Consider the following 23,114-nt stretch of genomic DNA (forward strand, 5'->3'; position numbering starts at 1 on the left):
CAAAATTCATAAAAATATGAATATGGATACAGTATTGGTGATCAAGCAATGTGCCCGCAATTTACAAAGTCAGTCCAGCGCTTAAATTGTGTTCATTGTCTCACTATGGACTTTGGAATTCTCACTTTGACGCTGTATCTTGATATATGATAATATGTTTTAGGGGTTCAACAATAGTTAGGATATAGCTGCCTAAGTTTGTTAGTGTTAGGTTTGAGGGAACACAAATGTATACACTATATTAGTATATTTGGTTAGCACAGACTATTAAAACCTATTAAACTGTCATCTTAGGCCGGGTACACACTGATGCGAATTGGATGTGGGTTCACATCCAAGCCAGTTCACACACCTCTGGGGGGGCTGCGGTACGCACTTGAAAAGGGTCCTGTGCGTCTTTGACTCCAATTTAGGTCCAAATTCAGGTGAAAATTCAACCTGATTTGCACCTGAAAAGGAGAACAGGGATGCACCGGACCCCTTGCTGCAAGCTGCGGCCGCAGCTAATATGAACCTGGCCTTATGTGCCTAAATACATCCCAGGTGCTTCAAAGTCCTACATTTCATCTCCTTCAGAAAGCAGCAACAGCCCGAGTAGAAAAGGCTAGGTAGTGCCAGCATGCTGCAGAAAAAGGACCTTTTCTTCTTTGTGAGGTCTCTGCAGAGGTCAGACAAACGCTCTGCTAAGTCATAGTTCACTAATCAGCAGGGAGCCCAGCATATGCTGACTGTCTGACTCAGTGGAGGACACGTCTGACCTCTGAAGAGAGACCACTGCTTGCACACAGAGAGCAAAGGTCCTTGTCCGCAAGCATGGTGCAGTGATGGAACCTTGCTCTCTGTGTGGAAGCAGTGGTCTCTCTCCAGAGGTCTGACAAACCCCCTGATAAGTCAGAGTTCACTAATCAGCAGGGAGCATGGGATATGCTGATTGCAGAGCCATGGGTCTGACCCAGTAGAGGACATTTTGTACAAATTTGGATACAAGGTACAACAGAATGGAAATGGTAGACGCGTTTCACACAACCAACAGCGTGCTTGTTGTGAACAGGCACGCTGTTGGTTATGTGAAACGCGTCTACCATTTCCATTCTGTTGTACCTTGTATCCAAATTTGTACAAAATAATCTTTGCTCTTAAGTTATCGTTTTGGTGTGTGGCCACTTTCTCTTCATGCTCCTGTTATCCGGTGGCGATCCGAGGTCCAGCACCCACGCCTGATTGTGGATATAGATCCACCTGAGCGGTGTACATCTTCTTTTCAGTATCAGTAGAGGACATGTCTGACCTCTGCAAAGAGACCACTGCTTGCACACAGACAGCAAAGGTCCTTCTCCACAAGCATGCTGCAGTGATGGACCCTTGCTCTCTGTGTGGAAGCAGTGGTCTCTATCCAGAGGTCTGACAAACCCCCTGCTAAGTCAGAACTAGAATTCACTAATCAGCAGGGATATGCTGATTGCAGAGCTATGGGTCTGACTCTGCAGAAAGGCCACTGCTTGCACACAGAGAGCAAAGGTCCTTCTCTGCAAGCATGCTGCAGTGATGGTCCCTTGCTCTCTGTGTGGAAGCAGTGGTCTCTCCCCAGAGGTCTGATAAACCCCCTGATAAGTCAGAGTTCATTAATCAGCAGGGAGCATGGGATATGCTGATTGCAGAGCTATGGGACTGACTCAGTAGAGGACATGTCTGAACTCTGCAAAGAGACCACTGCTTGCACACAGGGAGCAAAGGTTCTTTTCTACAAGCATGCTGCCGTGATGGACCCTTGTTCTCTGTGTGGAAGCAGTGGTCTCTCCCCAGAGGTCTGACAGACCCCCTGATAAGTCAGAGTTCATTAATCAACAGGGAGCATGGGATATGCTGATTGCAGAGCTATAGGTCTGACTCAGTAGAGGACATGTCTGAACTCTGCAAAGAGACCACTGCTTGCACACAGGGAGCAAAGGTTCTTTTCTACAAGCATGCTGCAGTGATGGACCCTTGCTCTCTGTGTGGAAGCAGTGGTCTCTCCCCAGAGGTCTGACAGACCCCCTGGTAAGTAAGAGCTAGAATTCACTAATCAGCAGGGATATGCTGATTGCAGAGCTATGGGCCTGACCCTGGAGAGAGGCCACTGCTTGCACACAGAGAGCAAAGGTCCTTCTCTGCAGCATGCTGCCAGGGGGACAGGCTTTTCTACTCAGGCTGTGGCTGCTTTTTAAAGAAAATAAACTGTGAATCCCCGTTCACACTGGGGCGACCTGTGAGGCGACCTGGTCGCCTCACAGGTCACCGTAGGTCGCCTTCCATAGGGAAGCTGCGGACCCGTTCTAATAGGAGCGACACAAGTCGCTCCGACTTAGAAAAAGGGTCCGGAGCTTCTTTGGGGCGACCCGGAGCGACCGTCATAGACTTCAATGTTATGAAGTCCGTGGCGGCCGATCCGAGGTCGCAGCGCGCTGCTCGCACCGCGATCTCGGAGCGGAGGTCGCCCCGGGAAGTCGGATCGCCTCAGCGTGAACGGGGCCTAAGACTTTGCACACCTTATCTTTTGAGGCTCCTGGAATGTTTGTTGTTGATTTAAGCTGAAAGTTCAGTTGGGCTTTAATAATAATTTGATTGTTTTGTGATGGATCTCGCAAATGTAACGTTTTCCTCTCACAGAAAGTCGTGTTTATAAAAGCATTGTGATGAAGGATGTGGGTGGCTGGTTATACGTCAGAGGATGAAACACAGCAAATAGTTCTCCAGCAGACCGTATAATCAATGATCTCTTTTAGTTTACTAAATTATAATGGTATTTGTGTCTTATTCGCAGGTAAAATGCGACCAGTACTGGCCCGGCCGCGGCTCTGAGACGTACGGAATGATACAAGTCACCCTGCTGGACACAGTCGAATTGGCCACGTACACAGTGAGGACGTTCGCCCTCTACAAGGTGAGAGGAAGGGGAGCGTTATTCTAACCATTAACTTCCCTCCTCCTGCATGGGTGACCCCACAAGAAATGTTATCTCCCCTGCCTCCTCCGCCCACCCTCCCCCGACCGCGATAAGACAGCACATTACGGGAGAAGCTAGACAAGCAAATTAAGAGTGTAATGTTTTAATTTAATTTTCAATTATAATATAATTTTACGGTGCGCTGAGCTTAATGAGAGGAACAATGAATGCAGATAGCGGTGCTGAGCGAAACTTTTGGATACCTATTGCGGGGAGACAGTGACTGAGTTTAGTGCGCTGCGGCTCGATAATGTCATTGTTGGAGTTTAATTTAACCGTTCTTGGTTATGGAAGCCGCCGTACAACTCCAGACTGACACAAACTTTTTTGTAATGGTGTTTCTAATATTATTAGGGAAGAATCACAGTATACAGTGCTGGAAAAAAGTATTCGCCCCCTTCCTGATTTTTTTATTTTTTGCATATTTGTCACACTTAAATGATTCCGATCATTAAATACATTTTAATAATACACAAAGATACCCAGAGTAAATCCAAAATGCAGGTTTTTAAATGGTGATGATGGTCTGGGGCTGCTTTGCAGTTTCAGGAACTGGACGACTTGCCATCATTGATGGAACCATGAATTCGGCGCTCTACCAGAAAATCCTGAAGGAGAATGTCCGCCCATCAGTTCCTGACCTCAAGCTCAAGCACACTTGGGTTATGCAGCAGGACAATGATCCGAAAAACAGCAGCAAAACCACCTCTGGATGGCTAAAAAAAAAAACACAAAAAAAACCCCCCGAAATGCAGCTTTGTTTTGCAGCCTGTTTTGGCTGTTACAGCCGTTAGCAACAATTACTATGTTCTACTGGCGGGGACGGAGTGTACACAATGGTTTGGCAGCGGGCACGTGCGGGGGAGGAAGGTGCTTGAGCACCTGCCCCTTGATGCCCAAAGTGCCCTTTTGTCAAGGCAGACATCCCAAGTCTCCTTCATTTGGACTGCGGCTCCCTGACACCCACAAGTGCCATGCGATGTCCTAGCTGTCAGCATATCCCTGAGTCAGAACAGAGCCGATGCTTCCTGTATAGATCTGGCTCCGTCCTGTAAAAAGCGGAGTGATATCAAATGTACCCCGCCTGTGAGAGGAGAGATAGAGGAATCATCGGCTCTGCATGCTTCCTCCAGCGCCGCACCTCATACTCCGGTGTTGATGTGTCTAAGTGGAGCCAGCATTTCCCGCCAGCAGTATCCGCCAACAGTACCAGCCAGCAGTACCCACCAGCAGTAACAGCCAGCAGTACCCACCAGCAGTATCCGCCACCAGTACCAGCCAGCAGTACCTTCTATATTATTCTGTATAAACAGAGAAGAAAAAGTCTTCAGGTTGGTACAACTTAAGACACAAAATAATTTTTAACTTTTAAAATTAAAATAGTCTTTTCTGTTTGGTTTCTTTTTCAAAGCTGCGTCACAGCATTTTTCTGCCCTATCAATACAGAATCCCCCGTATCAATACACATATCAGGAAGGAATGCGTCACGATACATTGCTGTGTTGATATTTTGAGCACAGCCCTATATAAAGCCCTGTTCCATGTACCCCTTTTATACTTTGAGCACCTGCCCCTCCAAAGGTCTCTGCAGGGCCCTGCTTGGCAGGAGGGATTCCCCCCATTAACGCTGACTGTGTTGATGGAGGAATCAAGTGAATTTCTTTCCTGAAACCCGTGCTTCCAGGAAAGAAATTAGCTCCGTCTTTGGCTGGCCTAAAGCCCCGTACACACGCACAGATTGTTGGCCAACTGATCGGCCAACTTTTGTCCAGTGTTGTTTGTTGGTTGAAATGTGCTCTAGACTTGCACTGGACTTTTGTTGGCCAACAAAAACCAACTTCAGAAGTGATGTCATGTGCTGGTTTACTTTCCGTGTGTTTTTTCTTCTCTGAGCATGCCCAGTCTTGCTCATCAGATTTTTGTCTGCCGAAATCTGTACTGACTGAGGAACAATCGGCCGTTTTTTGGTCGGCCAACAAAAATTTTATAGCATGCACACCAGATTTTTTTCGGCCGAAAATTTGCAGTTGGTTGTCGGAAGCATCATACTAACAAGCCTACAATCGGCAGATCGGACGTTGGCCAACAATTTACGGCCAACAATCTGTGCGTTTGTACGGGGCTTTAGAAAGCAGACTGGTAAAGGCAGGTTATGCACCTTTGTGAACTGAGCCTTATAAGATGGGAACTGCTAAAGGTGTGGTATCAAGAGGGCAGCTGACAAAAAAAAGAGGAAAGCTATTTTGTCCTCAATAAAAGCATCTGCTCATTTGGTGCTAAAACAAATTTTCACTTTTTTAATCAGACGCTTTGAGCTAAAAAGGTCCCACTGGTATAGATACTCTGCTGTATGTGCAGATCTGGATAGAACATCCTAAAATGAATCAGTGATGTTTTAAACAAGAGTTTAAATGTGCATTGTATTTTTATTGCCTTTCAATCTGTGTTGCAGAACGGCTCCAGTGAAAAACGAGAAATCAGACAGTTCCAGTTCATGGCATGGCCAGACCATGGGGTTCCTGAGTACCCCACACCGATCCTGGCCTTCCTTCGCAGAGTGAAGGCGTGTAACCCGCCAGATGCTGGGCCTATGGTGGTACACTGCAGGTAAGAAGAGCCTGGGGTTGCTGTCAGCCAGAGATCCCTTGGCAGATTGGGTACAGGAGGGGGGTGCACACAGGGGCAGTGGGAAAAATCCTCAACCTTAAAGTGGCACAGTAGTACTCCGCAGTGGTGTATTTTGGTTTTGTGCTGCCCTAGGCAAGACTAAAATTGGGTGCCCCCCTCCTATGTAAATTTGCCCCACTCCTTTTTTAACTAATGTGACTCACTCCAAAATTGAAGGACTGCAAGTCCCAATATGAACCCCTGAGATCTCACGAGAGGGGGTTGAAAGGGGATGAGAGAGAGGGGGTGAGGGAGGGGGGTATATGAGAGAGAGAGAGAGGGGGGGGATGAGACAGAGAGGGGGGATGAGAGAGAGAGAGGGGATGAGAGAGAGCGAGGGGGGGTGAGAGAGAGGGGGGGAATGAGAGAGAGATAGGAGAGGTGAGAAAGAGGGGGTAAGAGAGAGGCAGCTCTAGCAACCAGTGGCCAAAAGAGTCTCAGGTGGAGGGGGGGCGGCTTTTTTGCTGCCCCCCTGCAAAAGTGCCGCCCTAGGCCTGGGCCTTGTTGGCCTAGGCCAAAATACAGCACTGATACTCCGTAAGATAGCCTTGTAGAATAGGCTTACCATTGTGTCAGTCAGGCAATCAGTGAAACATTAAAGTGTATGTCAGGGCAGAAAAACATCTCTGCAACACATTCACCAAAGTTTTTTCTCTGTGCAAAGGAACAAGTGCAGAAAAAAATTAGTTGTTCTGCCAGAAATCTAGTGAGCTTCTAATTTCCTGTAGTGAGGTGACAACGCAGTGGAATTGATTTACTAAAGACAAATAGACTGTGCACTTTGCAAAGTGCAGTTTCTTCAGAGCTTAGTAAATGAAGCAAAGCTTCACTTTGCAAAGAGTGCCCAATCACGTGCAAGGAAAATAAAAAACTGCATTTTTGCTTGCACATGATTGATGATCGAGGTCAGCAGAGCTTCTGCTCATTTACTAAGCTCTGGAGCAATTGCACTCACAGAGTGCAACTGCACTTTGCAAAGTGCACAGTCTATTTGGCTTTAGCAAGTGCTTAGGTCATACGGTTTCTGACTACTGGGGGCATTGTTAGCGTTTCACATCATTAGAGACTGCAGAAAGTCTATTTAAGTTTTCCCCTTATTCAATCTACAGCTGCAGACACCAGAGAAGACGATATGAATTTATACACTCTCAGTTGCATCCACTTAAATACTGAGCTAAATGTATTTGAGTCCCCTGTGTGAATGAGGCCTTAGGTCATATTTGGCTTTAACATAATCCGATAACCTTTCCCTCCCTTTTATTTTTCGGACAGCGCCGGTGTGGGAAGAACAGGGTGCTTCATTGTGATTGACGCCATGCTGGAGCGAGTGAAGCTGGAGAAGACGGTGGATATCTATGGTCAGGTGACCTGTATGCGCTCTCAGCGGAACTACATGGTACAGACCGAGGACCAATACGTCTTCATCCACGAGGCCCTGCTAGAGGCGGTCATGTGTGGGAACACAGAAGTGCCGGCACGCAGCCTGTATGCACATATCCAGAAACTGTCTCAGGTCCCTGTGGGAGAGAGCGTCACCGCCATGGAGCTAGAGTTTAAGGTACGTCACCATCTGTGCCAATAGCTACCAAATAACTGCCCCTCTCTGGTACCAGTAAAGTCCAAAAATTTTCTTTTTTTTAAAATCTATATCCATTGCACTCCTCACATTGACAGTAAAGGACACTTCTGTGTTGGGGTTGAACTCATTCTGCTTCCCTTTGGTGCTGGGCGGATGTGTTGGTGGTCAGTCTACCTTCATTGACACCCGCCAGACACCAGATGGATCCTGGGGATTTAAAGGGAATTTGAACTCATTCTGCTTCCCTTTGGTGCTGAGCAGATGTGTTGGCAGTAAGTCTATCTTCACTGACAGCCGCCAGACACCAGATGGATCGTGTCGATTTTGGACTCTGCTGAAATTCAAGAACTCAGCTTGCTCGTTCATCATTAGCAATCTTGTTTACTCAATTTTTTCCTCTTCTTTACTACCTAGCTATTGGCCAATTCCAAAGCCCACACCTCACGATTCATCAGTGCCAACCTACCATGCAACAAGTTCAAGAACCGGCTGGTAAACATCATGCCCTACGAATCGAGCCGTGTGTGTCTTCAGCCAATCCGTGGTGTCGAGGGCTCTGACTACATCAACGCCAGCTTCATCGATGGCTATAGGTAATGTCCTATAACAGGGGTCTCCAAACTTTCTAAACAAAGGGCCAGTTTTTTGTCCTTCAGACTTGGGGGGGGGGGGGGGGGGTGTTGAACTGTGGTCCTCCGGGAGTAGAAGATGCCCCAGTGTCAGTGGAGTAAACAATGCCTCTGACTTGGTGGCCAGTGGGAGTAAAACAAAAACAAAAAAAGACATACAGTAGCACCTCTGGTCAGTAGGACCGGGAATAGTTCCGTCATTGGTAATGAAGGAATAGTGCCCCATCACTGGTGTCAGTGGGAGGAATAGTGCCCCATCACTGGTGTCACTGGGAGGAATAATGCCCCATCACTGGTGTCAGTGGGAGGAATAGTGCCCCATCATTGGTGTCAGTGGGAGGAATAGTGCCCCATCATTGGTGTCAGTGGGAGGAATAGTGCCCCGTCATTGGTGTCAGTGGGAAGAATAGTGCCCCGTCATTGGTGTCAGTGGGAGGAATAGTGCCCCCGTCATTGGTGTCAGTGAGAGAAACAGTGCGCCGTCATTGGTGTCAGTGGGAGGAACAGTGCCCCGTCATTGGTGTCAGTGGGAGGAACAGTGCCCCGTCATTGGTGTCAGTGGGAGGAATAGTGCCCCGTCATTGGTGTCAGTGGGAGGAATAGTGCCCCGTCATTGGTGTCAGTGGGAGGAATAGTGCCCCGTCGTTGGTGTCAGTGAGAGGAACAGTGCCCTGTCATTGGTGTCATTGGAAGGAACAGTGCCCCATTATTGGGGTCATTGGGAGAAATAGTGCCCCATTGCTGGTGTCAGTGGGAGGAATGGTGCACCAAGGGCCAGATAAAGTGACGCAAAGGGCCGCTTTCAGCCCGGGGGCTGCAGTTTGAAGACCACTGTCCTATAGGAAATCGGTTATGTGATTCGTAAATAAACGGAACCTGTCAGACTCGCAGTTGTCTGCTACAGCTAGGGCTCCCATCTAGTACTGGGGACTAACACCTACTACCTTCCAGATGAGGTGCTGAGGGTTGTTACAGTGTACATCAAGGGTTTCAAACTGGCGGCCCTTCAGCTGTTGCTGAAACTACAAGTCCCATCATGCCTCGGCCTATGGGAGTCACGCTTGTAACTGTCAGCCTTGCAATGCCTCACGGGACTTGTATTTCCGCAACAGCTGGAGGGTCACCAGTTTGAGACCCCTGGTACACATGTTCTTGGAAGTAGTAACAGTTCTACATCCATCTGTGCTGAATGGGACCCTCAGCTCCTTATGAAAGAAAATTTATTATGGGAAAATTATAGAGGTTGCAGTTGGCGACTAACTCCCGCAAATGATGCATTGGTTTTAGTTCTCTCTTGAAATGAAAAAATTCTAACTTTGAGTGCAGCTAGCATTTTTGAGAAGGCCAACACATCCACCCCATAATTCTTAATGACAGATGTAGGTTCACACATTCCTCACTCCCTGGTCGCCGCTGTACTTACCTCTGTGGCTGATGAGCTGTCAGTGCCCACACAGAGGGATCCCCGATCTTCTTCCTCTTCTTTCTGCAGCACTTCCAGGGTGGATCAGAGTGACTCTGATTGGTCAGTGCCAGTACGGCGCATCCTTCTGATCTGTTCTGGAAGCCCCACAGAAAGAAGATCGGGGATTTAAAAGCCCTAACCCTCTGTGTGGGTACAGACAGCTCATCACCCACGAAGGTAAGTATATTGGGGACCAGGAGGTGGGGAGGAGGATGTGCAGTGTTCACTTTTTTATTTTAAAGAGGAACTTCACAGCCCCATATGCCCCCATGTAATGTTTTAATCACATATTACCTGGTTTCCTGGGTATTCTCAAAATATATACTCTGTCAAACGAATCCAGCCTTGTTCTTCTGCCATCGTCCACCGCATGCCAGGTCCCTCACCAATATCTTATTAACGTATGTCCTTAGGGGGAGTGCTATCTCCTCCAGTTCTTTGAGGCGGCCCACTAATGATGTGCAATAATGCATGAGCTGTAGAGTACTGTTAGGCCTCCTGGGATGAGCGACGTCAGTATCCCAGGAGGGTGAACAAGGACATCATTCTTGCCTAATCAACAATTATAAGGTGCTGGGAGATGTCCAACAAAAGGAAAAAATTTGGGGTAGAAGGAAAAAAATAAATTGCCGATGTGTGAGAAGGGAGAAGGAGTGCAATGATGTTAAGTGGGTGAGGAGAGTGAAGGTCCACTTTAAAGCAACCTGCAGGAGTTCATGCATATTGTGCAGACTTTCACACAGAACATTGTTCAAATAGTAGCAAATGGTCCCAAATCGTATCACATTAGTCTTCCAAAAGTGCAGGAAATGCGCATTTGTATTGTGTATGATTAGTTTACAGCAGTGGTGTCCAAACTTTTTTCAAAGGGGGGCAGATTTGCTGAAGTCAACATGCGTGAGGGCCGACCATTTTGCCTGACATTTGAACCATTAAAATTAAATATACACACACACACACACATATAGGAAATAATAAGCATCAGTACTTTATGAATAAAATCACACTTACTGAAACAGGCAGTAGGATTGTAGACGTGACACCTCCTTGGTCAGCTCCATACACATACACACACACACACACACACACACACACACACACACACAGGCGGTAGGATTGTAGAAGTGACATCTCCTCGGTCGGCTCCTACAGGTGGCTGTGTGCGGTGAAGGAGAGAAGGCATTCTGCACTCCCGTGCAGTCGTGGGTGGCGCCGGTCAGATAGAGCCATCGCATCAGCATCGGGGTGGGGATGTGAGGAGGCATTGACAAAAGTCAGCAGTGTCTCAGAGGGCCCTATAAAACTAAAGGACGGGCTGCAACTGGCCCGCGGGCCGGACTTTGGACATGACTGGTTTACAGTATAAAAAGGAACATGAATGCAAAACGATTGATGAAAAATTCCAGCCCTACGGATCATTTACTTCAGTAACATTTCTCTACAAGTGATCTTTTTCCCCTGTGAACATTCCTTGTTAAAGCAGACCTTGCACCTCCCCTGAGAACATAGTTCTGCTTCTGTCCATTCCCGTAGGAGCAATATTATGCTACATAAACATACTTACAAAGGGCAGCTAATCCCGCATTGTCCTCTTCTCACCCACCGCTTTTCTGCCATAAATCCTGTCCAATGCCGCCATATTTGTTTTGTTTGTCTTTGCGATCAGCTGCCTCTTCCCACTGCTCACAGCTTGCACCCTGCTAACACAGCGTCAGATCTTGCACATGCACAGTGTAATGGGGTCTGTGGTTTGCAACAGTAACTTGATTCAGTTAAGCCGGCCATTGATGGAGCGGCTTTCGGTTGCAGGAAAGAAAATCGCTTGATTCCCCCAGTTAGTGTTGATGGGGGGAATCCCTTCCATGGAGCTATTGTGTTCTTCCAGCTGGGGGAGCCGTCCCGGCCAGGAGAACACACAGTGAGCAGCAATAATCGCATAAAAAATCCAATGTGCTGGTTGTACCCTAGTTGATTGATCATCTTGGGTACAATCAGCCTGCCCATACATGTTTCGAATCTCTGCCGGTATCTGCTGAACCGGCCAAGATTTGAACCGTCTATGGCAGGCCTTAGGTTTAATGATTGATTAAATGATCATATTGATACATGAGTGGTCACCATTAGTCAAAGTTTTATCTCAAAATTTAAAAACTTCTTCAAAGTGCCATGTAGGCAGACATAGTACACAATGAAAGACATTGTCATGCTTAATGTTATCCTTCTCCACTTCTCCTGTCCTCATGCTTCATTCCTGTTTTGCAGGCAGCAGAAAGGCTACATCGCCACTCAGGGACCCCTGGCAGAGACCACTGAGGACTTCTGGCGCATGCTATGGGAGCATAATTCCACCATTGTGGTAATGCTGACCAAGCTGCGGGAAATGGGCCGGGTAAGAATGATCAGAGGGTTTATCAGTGTTGAAGTGTACCTATCTATGCCATTATGTGATTGGAAGCTTCTCTTTTTTCACCTGAAAGGCGTTTCATATACAGGTAATGATCACTGCAGTGTATAGCTGGTAATGGTCAGACTGGGAGATGATGGTATGGAAACTTCTACATTCACTCCAGACTGGTCAACCAATTAGAGGGCAGGGATGGTCAGAAATACATTTTCCCAAGTAGTCTATCCAGGAATCTAATCTATGGCAAGCCCAAGATGTTTAAAAGCATCTTCACGTGGCATGTGTGGAGGCTCAGACTGGCCTTCTGGAGGACGGGAAGATCCTCTGGTGGGCCCATGCTCCCCACAAATTCAGAGCTGCTGTAATTAACAGCTCACTAGGCTGTCAGTTCCAAAGTATTGACCTGCCCCACTATGCCCGAAACCCACCCAGCCCCAAGATATTTAAGTTAGGCCCATCTTAGGCAACATTCAGGTGCCAATCCACCGTCCATTACAAAGGCCCACCTGCAGCTGTAGACATCATATGAAAAAACCTGCCCATCTCCCCTCTTCCTCCTTCTAGTGGAACCACCATCTGCATTGGGGATGAAATGGGGTTCGGATTGGTGGCGGTGGTGGGGGGAGGTTTACTTTATTAGCACCCTGAAAGGCTTTCAAAGGAGATGTCTAGGCAGGTTAAAAACATAGTGAAGTTTTAGAAAGATCATGTGGGTATCTGGAGGTTTTTACCATTTGAAGGAAGTGGCAGGTACACTTTAAGTCATGGTGTAAGTGCTTTCATCAGCTGGCTCCGGGGATTTGTTCAGACCACCAGTGATCAATTTCTTACTCTCCTCTGATTGCCGGCACAATGTTATCATCATCGGGATGTGGTAACAATGCGCAGATAATGATGTTTTCCTTGGAGGAATTGTGTGGCATTGTGACAGTCTGATTTCAGGGACAATCATGTCTTTGTTATCAGATAAATATGATAAATTTTCTGATTTTATTTTTTTTCTTCTGAATGAATAGTAAAGTTGTTTCTTAGTAATTTATGTAGCGGAAAGGAATATTTCAGCATTGACGGGTGTGTGTTCCCCTCTACAGGAAAAGTGCCATCAGTACTGGCCGGCCGAGCGCTCAGCGAGGTATCAGTATTTCGTGGTGGACCCGATGGCCGAATACAACATGCCTCAGTACATCCTGCGTGAATTCAAAGTGACGGACGCACGGGTGAGTAGGAGCGGTCGTTTCTGACCTCTGCTCTGTGCCGCTTGCCCTGGCATCTGCCGATGAACTACAGGCCCCAGGATTTCTGGGCTGTGGTACCCATGACATGCCTGAACTAGTAATCCTTTACCTGCTGGATAACCCACCTTGTCCCAAATCATGGGATTACCGAACACCTCTGTTATTAGGTTACGCTGCTTAATGTGTATCCAGACCTGAGAACAATATCCTATATTGCCTCTTTACCAGCCCTTAGACATGATGGCTGCATTTTTTTCAGTTTTTTTTTTTTTACTTTAAAAAGTTGAAGAGGAGCTCCATGCTCCTTCAGAAAAAAAATAGCCTGTTTCCTACTGCACATGCGTGAATTGCGCTGCATATTGTGAATGTTCCCGTAGTCTTCTGGGACCTGTGATGTGTCCCTGAATATTGCACGGGAAGCAGAGGGGGGCAGAACTTCTGGCTCGGTATGCTGCAGCGATCTGAGCCAGAAGCGGGAGCGAGTACCTGTCAAAACCAGGTACCAGCTCCCCCTAAAAAAGTGCCAAATGTGGCGGGGGGGGTGCAAACAAGAGGAGCCCCATTTTGGGTGGAGCCCCGCTTTTAGTTCACCTTGTAGGAGCATGTTCCGTTACACCCACACTTTTCCACCCACCACCAGCACTCCCCACTCCGTGACAGCGGGTGGGGGGATCTTCTCCCCGCATACACTGTCACAATTTGAAAACAGCGTGGCCATGCAGTTGCTTCATTCATTCACAGTTGCCTGTGAATGAATAGACTACAAGTACTGCCAGCCACTGCGGCTGATGGCCTGTAGTTCTCAATGCACTCTGAGGGTGCTGGTGAGCGCTCTTGCGCACTTCATTAATTCTTCCTGCCATTCAGTAACTGCCTGTCCATTTCGGAGGTATGGGCAGACAGTGTACTAAGAGTCCGTAGATTCCAGGTATTGTACCCGCGATCTGTTGCATGTGGGTGCAATTCTTTACAGAATGCAATGTAAAAAAAAAGTCAATAAATGCACATTAAAAGGTGAACTTAGCCTTTAGTTTCTGCTGATCCTGCTGGTAACACACTTCCTATCCTAGGTTGACAACATTCACTACACTGTATCTTTGGAAGAAGAGCATTGTTATTCTATGAAGTACTAAAATACCCCTCCCCCTTTCCTTCACAGCATATGGTGGGAGGTGTCCTGTAGTCAATAAAGGAGAACTGGGCAGGGCTGATAAAGACTCCAGAGTGCATAGGACAGCAGTGGATTTCTGGCAGGATCAACAGATATTTTTGCACTGCTCAAGCAAATATAACAAAAGTCTTTAAGTGGTAAAGGTTAGGGTTCAAATCATTGAATGTGAATGAGTCCTGTTTTGTTAATCAATACCACATCCAGGGCCGCTGATAGGCCAGTACAACTGGCCCTGTTGTACCGGGCCCGGAGTCCTCAGCTCTGCAGGGGGGCCCGGGCAATCTAAAATCTAAAACACAGTGCAGAATAATAAAAAAAAAAAAAGCCTTTTTGAATTCACAGCATCCCCTCTCCTACTTACTTAACTGGTGTTTTTTCTTTTTCTGGGCCCCTCTGTAATAATGTCCTGGTAGGTGTGGGAGGGACTACTTCTTCTGTTTCGGGCGCATGTCTATTCAGTGCCCGCTCTGCATAGGATTCCTGCCTGCAGCCTGTGTAATGCCTTCCCCTGCCCTGGCGGAGTGATCTCTCTTCCCCTGCTTATGGTGCTCAGCTCTGCTCCCCACTCAGCCTGGAGGCTGTGTCTGTCTGTGAGGAGGCAGAGGAAACATCTCAGCCACAGGCAGCCGACATTTCTCTCCAGAAAGCAGGTAACAGCACTGCAGGAAGGAACTGAAAAGAAGAAGAGGTAAGTTAGTGAGGAGAAGAAGAGATTCATGATCGGGAGGCTGCCAGACAGTCACAGTGCAGTGCCTAACACAGCAGAACATTCAGGTGTGTCTGAACACTGAAGACACATTTTATTTCCCACAAAGTCAGGCAGGGCTAAAGATTGAAGGAAAGCCCAGAAAATCCACATTGTTTCTTTATGGATTTGACTTTGTAAACGTTTACAGGATTGATGTAGCTAAATATGCTTGCCTCACTGGTATTATTTCCCAAGTCAGCCTAAAGACTTCTATAGTAGAAAAAAAAAGTTATGCTTTCAAATTTGTGCTTTTTAATCAAACTATCTGAGAACAGAAAAGCTTTTTTTTCAGGTTGGAAATAAAATGATCAATAACCATAGCAGTGTCATTGAAGGCATCCTGTCACTTCTGTCACAAGGGAAAGTTACAGGAGTTCACTATGTAATAAACAGAGGATTCTCTCTGCCAGAGGTGGGAAGCATTGTGACTCTGCCCTAAAAATCTCTGCTTTCACTTTATCTAAAAACTCCAATCCCAGACAGAGAGATGGGGAGAGACAGACTGAGAGGAGAAGAGACAGATATATAGATGGGAGAGAGAGAGACTGAGAGGAGAAGAGACAGATATATAGATGGGAGAGAGAGAGACTGAGAGGAGAAGAGAGAGGTATATAGATGGGAGAGAGAGAGACTGAGAGGAGAAGAGAGAGGTATATAGATGGGAGAGGGAGAGAGAGAGAGAGAGGAGAAGAGAGAGAGATATAGATGGGAGAGAGAGAGACTGAGAGGAGAAGAGAGAGATATATAGATGGGAGAGAGAGAGAGAGAGAGATATATAGATGGGAGAGAGAGAGAGAGGAGAAGAGAGAGATATATAGATGGGAGAGAGAGAGACTGAGAGGAGAAGAGAGAGATATATAGATGGGAGAGAGAGAGACTGAGAGGAGAAGAGACAGATATATAGATGGGAGAGAGAGAGAGACTGAGAGGAGAAGAGACAGATATATAGATGGGAGAGAGAGAGACTGAGAGGAGAAGAGAGAGATATATAGATGGGAGAGAGAGAGACTGAGAGGAGAAGAGAGAGATATATAGATGGGAGAGAGAGAGACTGAGAGGAGAAGAGAGAGATATATAGATGGGAGAGAGAGAGACTGAGAGGAGAAGAGAGAGATATATAGATGGGAGAGAGAGAGACTGAGAGGAGAAGAGAGAGATATATAGATGGGAGAGAGAGAGACTGAGAGGAGAAGAGAGAGGTATATAGATGGGAGAGGGAGAGAGAGAGAGAGAGGAGAAGAGAGAGAGATATAGATGGGAGAGAGAGAGACTGAGAGGAGAAGAGAGAGATATATAGATGGGAGAGAGAGAGACTGAGAGGAGAAGAGAGAGATATATAGATGGGAGAGAGAGAGACTGAGAGGAGAAGAGACAGATATATAGATGGGAGAGAGAGAGAGACTGAGAGGAGAAGAGACAGATATATAGATGGGAGAGAGAGAGAGACTGAGAGGAGAAGAGAGAGATATATAGATGGGAGAGAGAGAGACTGAGAGGAGAAGAGAGAGATATATAGATGGGAGAGAGAGAGACTGAGAGGAGAAGAGAGAGATATATAGATGGGAGAGAGAGAGACTGAGAGGAGAAGAGAGAGATATATAGATGGGAGAGAGAGAGACTGAGAGGAGAAGAGAGAGATATATAGATGGGAGAGAGAGAGACTGAGAGGAGAAGAGAGAGGTATATAGATGGGAGAGGGAGAGAGAGAGAGAGAGGAGAAGAGAGAGAGATATAGATGGGAGAGAGAGAGACTGAGAGGAGAAGAGAGAGATATATAGATGGGAGAGAGAGAGACTGAGAGGAGAAGAGAGAGATATATAGATGGGAGAGAGAGAGACTGAGAGGAGAAGAGAGAGATATATAGATGGGAGAGAGAGAGAGACTGAGAGGAGAAGAGAGAGATATATATAGATGGGAGAGAGAGAGACTGAGAGGAGAAGAGACAGATATATAGATGGGAGAGAGAGAGACTGAGAGGAGAAGAGACAGATATATAGATGGGAGAGAGAGAGAGACTGAGAGGAGAAGAGACAGATATATAGATGGGAGAGAGAGAGACTGAGAGGAGAAGAGAGAGATATATAGATGGGGGAGAGAGAGAGAGAGACTGAGAGGAGAAGAGAGAGATATATAGATGGGAGAGAGAGAGACTGAGAGGAGAAGAGACAGATATATAGATGGGAGAGAGAGAGACTGAGAGGAGAAGAGAGAGATATATAGATGGGAGAGAGAGAGACTGAGAGGAGAAGAGAGAGATATATAGATGGGAAAGAGAGAGACTGAGAGGAGAAGAGAGAGATATATAGATGGGAGAGAGAGAGACTGAGAGGAGAAGAGAGAGATATATAGATGGGAGAGAGAGAGAGACTGAGAGGAGAAGAGACAGATATATAGATGGGAGAGAGAGAGACTGCGAGGAGAAGAGACAGATATATAGATGGGAGAGAGAGAGACTGAGACTGAGAGGAGAAGAGAGAGATATATAGATGGGAGAGAGAGAGAGACTGAGAGGAGAAGAGAGAGATATATAGATGGGAGAGAGAGAGACTGAGAGGAGAAGAGAGAGATATATAGATGGGAGAGAGAGAGACAGAGGAGAAGAGAGAGATATATAGATGGGAGAGACTGAGAGGAGAAGAGAGAGATATATAGATGGGAGAGAGAGAGAGAGATATATAGATGGGAGAGAGAGAGACTGAGAGGAGAAGAGAGAGATATATAGATGGGAGAGAGAGAGAGAGAGAGAGAGAGAGAGAGAGAGAGGAGAAGAGAGAGAGATATAGATGGGAGAGAGAGAGACTGAGAGGAGAAGAGACAGATATATAGATGGGAGAGAGAGAGACTGAGAGGAGAAGAGAGAGATATATAGATGGGAGAGAGAGAGAGACTGAGAGGAGAAGAGACAGATATATAGATGGGAGAGAGAGAGACTGAGAGGAGAAGAGAGAGATATATAGATGGGAGAGAGAGAGACTGAGAGGAGAAGAGAGAGATATATAGATGGGAGAGAGAGAGAGACTGAGAGGAGAAGAGAGAGATATATAGATGGGAGAGAGAGAGACTGAGAGGAGAAGAGAGAGATATATAGATGGGAGAGAGAGAGACTGAGAGGAGAAGAGAGAGATATATAGATGGGAGAGAGAGAGACAGAGGAGAAGAGAGAGATATATAGATGGGAGAGACTGAGAGGAGAAGAGAGAGATATATAGATGGGAGAGAGAGAGAGAGATATATAGATGGGAGAGAGAGAGACTGAGAGGAGAAGAGAGAGATATATAGATGGGAGAGAGAGAGAGACTGAGAGGAGAAGAGACAGATATATAGATGGGAGAGAGAGAGACTGAGAGGAGAAGAGACAGATATATAGATGGGAGAGAGAGACTGAGAGGAGAAGAGAGAGATATATAGATGGGAGAGAGAGAGAGACTGAGAGGAGAAGAGACAGATATATAGATGGGAGAGAGAGAGACTGAGAGGAGAAGAGAGAGATATATAGATGGGAGAGAGAGAGACTGAGAGGAGAAGAGAGAGATATATAGATGGGAGAGAGAGAGAGACTGAGAGGAGAAGAGAGAGATATATAGATGGGAGAGAGAGAGACTGAGAGGAGAAGAGACAGATATATAGATGGGAGAGAGAGAGAGACTGAGAGGAGAAAAGAGAGATATATAGATGGGAGAGAGAAAAACTGAGAGGAGAAGAGAGAGATATATAGATGGGAGAGAGAGAGAGACTGAGAGGAGAAGAGAGAGATATATAGATGGGAGAGAGAGAGACTGAGAGGAGAAGAGACAGATGTATAGATGGGAGAGAGAGAGACTGAGAGGAGAAGAGAGAGATATATAGATGGGAGAGAGAGAGAGACTGAGAGGAGAAGAGAGAGATATATAGATGGGAGAGAGAGAGACTGAGAGGAGAAGAGAGAGATATATAGATGGGAGAGAGAGAGAGACTGAGAGGAGAAGAGAGAGATATATAGATGGGAGAGAGAGAGACTGAGAGGAGAAGAGACAGATATATAGATGGGAGAGAGAGAGACTGAGAGGAGAAGAGACAGATATATAGATGGGAGAGAGAGAGACTGAGAGGAGAAGAGAGAGATATATAGATGGGAGAGAGAGAGACTGAGAGGAGAAGAGAGAGATATATAGATGGGAGAGAGAGAGACTGAGAGGAGAAGAGAGAGGTATATAGATGGGAGAGGGAGAGAGAGAGAGAGAGGAGAAGAGAGAGAGATATAGATGGGAGAGAGAGAGACTGAGAGGAGAAGAGAGAGATATATAGATGGGAGAGAGAGAGACTGAGAGGAGAAGAGAGAGATATATAGATGGGAGAGAGAGAGACTGAGAGGAGAAGAGAGAGATATATAGATGGGAGAGAGAGAGACTGAGAGGAGAAGAGAGAGGTATATAGATGGGAGAGGGAGAGAGAGAGAGAGAGGAGAAAAGAGAGATATATAGATGGGAGAGAGAGAGACTGAGAGGAGAAGAGAGAGATATATAGATGGGAGAGAGAGAGACTGAGAGGAGAAGAGAGAGGTATATAGATGGGAGAGGGAGAGAGAGAGAGAGAGAGGAGAAGAGAGAGAGATATAGATGGGAGAGAGAGAGACTGAGAGGAGAAGAGAGAGATATATAGATGGGAGAGAGAGAGACTGAGAGGAGAAGAGAGAGGTATATAGATGGGAGAGGGAGAGAGAGAGAGAGAGAGGAGAAGAGAGAGAGATATAGATGGGAGAGAGAGAGACTGAGAGGAGAAGAGAGAGGTATATAGATGGGAGAGGGAGAGAGAGAGAGAGAGGAGAAGAGAGAGAGATATAGATGGGAGAGAGAGAGACTGAGAGGAGAAGAGAGAGGTATATAGATGGGAGAGAGAGAGAGACTGAGAGGAGAAGAGAGAGATATATAGATGGGAGAGAGAGAGAGACTGAGAGGAGAAGAGAGAGATATATAGATGGGAGAGAGAGAGAGAGAGATATATAGATGGGAGAGAGAGAGAGACTGAGAGGAGAAGAGCGAGATATATAGATGGGAGAGAGAGAGACTGAGAGGAGAAGAGACAGATATATAGATGGGAGAGAGAGATATATAGATGGGAGAGAGAGAGAGACTGAGAGGAGAAGAGCGAGATATATAGATGGGAGAGAGAGAGAGACTGAGAGGAGAAGAGAGAGATATATAGATGGGAGAGAGAGAGAGATATATATAGATGGGAGAGAGAGAGAGACTGAGAGGAGAAGAGCGAGATATATAGATGGGAGAGAGAGAGACTGAGAGGAGAAGAGAGAGATATATAGATGGGAGAGAGAGAGACTGAGAGGAGAAGAGAGAGATATATAGATGGGAGAGAGAGAGACTGAGAGGAGAAGAGAGAGATATATAGATGGGAGAGAGAGAGACTGAGAGGAGAAGAGAGAGATATATAGATGGGAGAGAGAGAGACTGAGAGGAGAAGAGAGAGATATATAGATGGGAGAGAGAGAGACTGAGAGGAGAAGATAGAGAGGTATAGATGGGAGAGAGAGAGAGACTGAGAGGAGAAGATAGAGATATATAGATGGGAGAGAGAGAGACTGAGTGGAGAAGAGAGAGAGGTATAGATGGGAGAGAGAGAGAGACTGAGAGGAGAAGAGAGAGATATATAGATGGGAGAGAGAGAGACTGAGAGGAGAAGAGAGAGAGGTATAGATGGGAGAGAGAGAGAGACTGAGAGGAGAAGAGAGAGATATATAGATGGGAGAGAGAGAGACTGAGAGGAGAAGAGAGAGATATATAGATGGGAGAGAGAGAGACTGAGAGGAGAAAAGAGAGATATATAGATGGGAGAGAGAGAGACTGAGAGGAGAAGAGAAAGATATATAGATGGGAGAGAGAGAGACTGAGAGGAGAAGAGACAGATATATAGATGGGAGAGAGAGAGACTGAGAGGAGAAAAGAGATGGAGAGAGAGACAGAAAGAGAAAGAGAGGGAGAGAAAAAGAGAGATGAAAGGGGAAAGAGATGGAGAAAACAAGATATAGAGAGAATTAGAGACGGAGGGGCAGACAGAAAGAGAGAGACTGAGAGAAAGAGACAGATAAATATTATAGAGAGAGCGGTGGACAGAGAGAGAGAGATGGAGAAAGAGAGGGAGATGGAGAGAGCAATAGAGAAAGAGAGGGATAAAGAGAGAGAGAGATGAAAGGGGAAAGAGACTGAAAGAGAGAGATAGAGAAAACGAGATAGAGAGAATTACAGATGGAGGGGCAGACAGAAAAAGACAGATTGATAAATATTATATAATATAAGATAAAGATGGAGAGAGATAGAGAGAGAGAGAGAAAAAGAGAAATGGAGAAAGAAGCAGAGAGGTAGGCAGAAAGAGAGAGGGGCGGAGAGAGTGAGAAATAAAGAGAGAGAGAGAGAAAGAGAGAGAGAGAGATAGAGAAAGATAGAGAAAGAAAGAGAAGAAGAGAGAAAGAGACAGAGAGTTAAAGATTATATATCACAAAATAAAGATAGATAGAGAGGGAGAGAGACTGAAATGATAGAGATACAGCAGAGAGAGAGAATGAATATATATCATAGATACAGAAAGAGAAATGGGCAGAGAGGGGAAAAAGAGAGAGCAGAAAGATATATGGAGAGAGAGGAAAGGATGAGCTACCAAAAAAAAATAAAGGAACAGAGTGAACGACTGAGGGAGGGAAGAGAGAGACAGAGAACAGAAGAGAGTGCAGAGAGGAGCAGTGAGATGAACTGGACAATCTATATACAGTATTTGAAGCATCAGCTTTTATCAAGAGAACAGGAACTTGTATAGAAGGCTGTATACAGTGGCACCTGCAGCTCCTCAGGTGCAGAAATTGTATGCCCAGCTTATTTTTAGCCTCCATGTATATAAGGGCCTGAGTTCCCATCACCACCGGGGTAGGGATAGCAGTGGCGGCAATTTATTTCAGAGCCACCAAAGTGCTATTTCAAAACAGTTAGCTTAGCCCCAGCATTTTCTGTGTGCCTCCCTTTGAATTTAGTACTAGAATCACCGACTGTCTGTGAAAGCCAGGATTTAGTCCTGGTTCACATTAGTACGATATCAGACATCGCATATGATTTGGAGCGCACTGCTCTGCAAATCACATGCGATGTCTGTGCGATGCAAATTCAGCCATACAGATTGTATGGCTGAATTTGCATCGCATTCGGACACAACTCGCACAGGACCCTTCTTTTTTGGTCCGCAGCAGAATTGGATCGCATGGTGGTTCACACCTATGCGATTCATGTTCGAACTGACAGTTCGCACTGCGATATGCAAACTGATCTGGAGGTGTTGTTAACCCTGTATTGACACCCCCAACAATTCGCATATGGCAGTGTGAACTGCTTGTGATTTGAATGTGATGCAGGAACCTGCAGTGGATTCACAGGGTTCCCGCATTGCATTTATGTGAACCGGCACTTAACACTAAACCCAGAAGCTGAAAAAATATTTTCCTGTGCTACACAGCATTCCATAGGAGTGCCTGTAGCAGACCACTGTGTGTCACTCCCAGCTTCTGTAGCCTCCTGGGATCTGTGAAGATTTTACATGAATAACTAAAAGCTCATAAGAAGCTGATCATTGTAAGCCCCTTCTCAGTGGTAAATGGTTTCTCTCATCTCTGTAAACTGATACATCTCCAGGAGAGCTTGTTCTTTTGAAAGACAAAAGACTTACTAGCTAAATCACCATATAAAAATTAAGGAAAGAGAGTCTAAAAAAGAAAACTAATGCAATGCAATATACTAAATGTCTGCTTTTGGGTTTAGGACTGCTTTAAATATACAGTATCTCACAGAAGTGAGTACACCCCTCACATTTTTGTAAATAATTTATTCTATCTTTTTATGTGACAACACTGAAGAAATGACACTTTGCTACAATGTAAAGTAGTGAGTGTACAGCTTGTATAACAGTGTAAATTTGCTGTCCCCTCAAAATAACACACAGCCATTAATGTCTAAACCACTGGCAACAAAAGTGAGTACACCCCTAAGTGAAAATGCCCAAATTGGGCCCAATTAGCCATTTTCCCTCCCCGGTGTCATGTGACTCGTTACAAGGTCTCAGGTGCGAATGGGGAACAAGACTTTACAATCACTTTAAAGTCCCTTCTATTGCACTCAGCCTACTCCAAATCTCCAACATTCTTCTGCAGTGCTCCGTCTTCCTGATACAGGGAAAGTGGAAAGGAGAGCTTCTGGAGCTCACA

General features: G+C 46.0%; 1 protein-coding gene across 7 annotated transcripts in view; it reads left to right on the top strand.

The window, feature by feature from the left end:
* Window positions 1-23,114, top strand: part of PTPRF (protein tyrosine phosphatase receptor type F) — a 486,553-nt gene that overhangs the window by 451,026 nt on the left and 12,413 nt on the right. For all 7 annotated transcript variants that reach the window (XM_082265004.1, XM_082265006.1, XM_082265005.1 and 4 more), the window contains 6 exons: window positions 2,801-2,920; window positions 5,436-5,590; window positions 6,923-7,208; window positions 7,644-7,822; window positions 11,586-11,712; window positions 12,819-12,944. In XM_082265004.1, the coding sequence (XP_082121130.1) occupies window positions 2,801-2,920; window positions 5,436-5,590; window positions 6,923-7,208; window positions 7,644-7,822; window positions 11,586-11,712; window positions 12,819-12,944 (993 nt within the window). The remainder of the gene's footprint in view (window positions 1-2,800; window positions 2,921-5,435; window positions 5,591-6,922; window positions 7,209-7,643; window positions 7,823-11,585; window positions 11,713-12,818; window positions 12,945-23,114) is intronic.

The sequence above is a fragment of the Pelophylax lessonae genome, assembly GCF_965119305.1.
Source record: "Pelophylax lessonae genome assembly, chromosome: 8".
Taxonomy (NCBI): domain Eukaryota; kingdom Metazoa; phylum Chordata; class Amphibia; order Anura; family Ranidae; genus Pelophylax; species Pelophylax lessonae.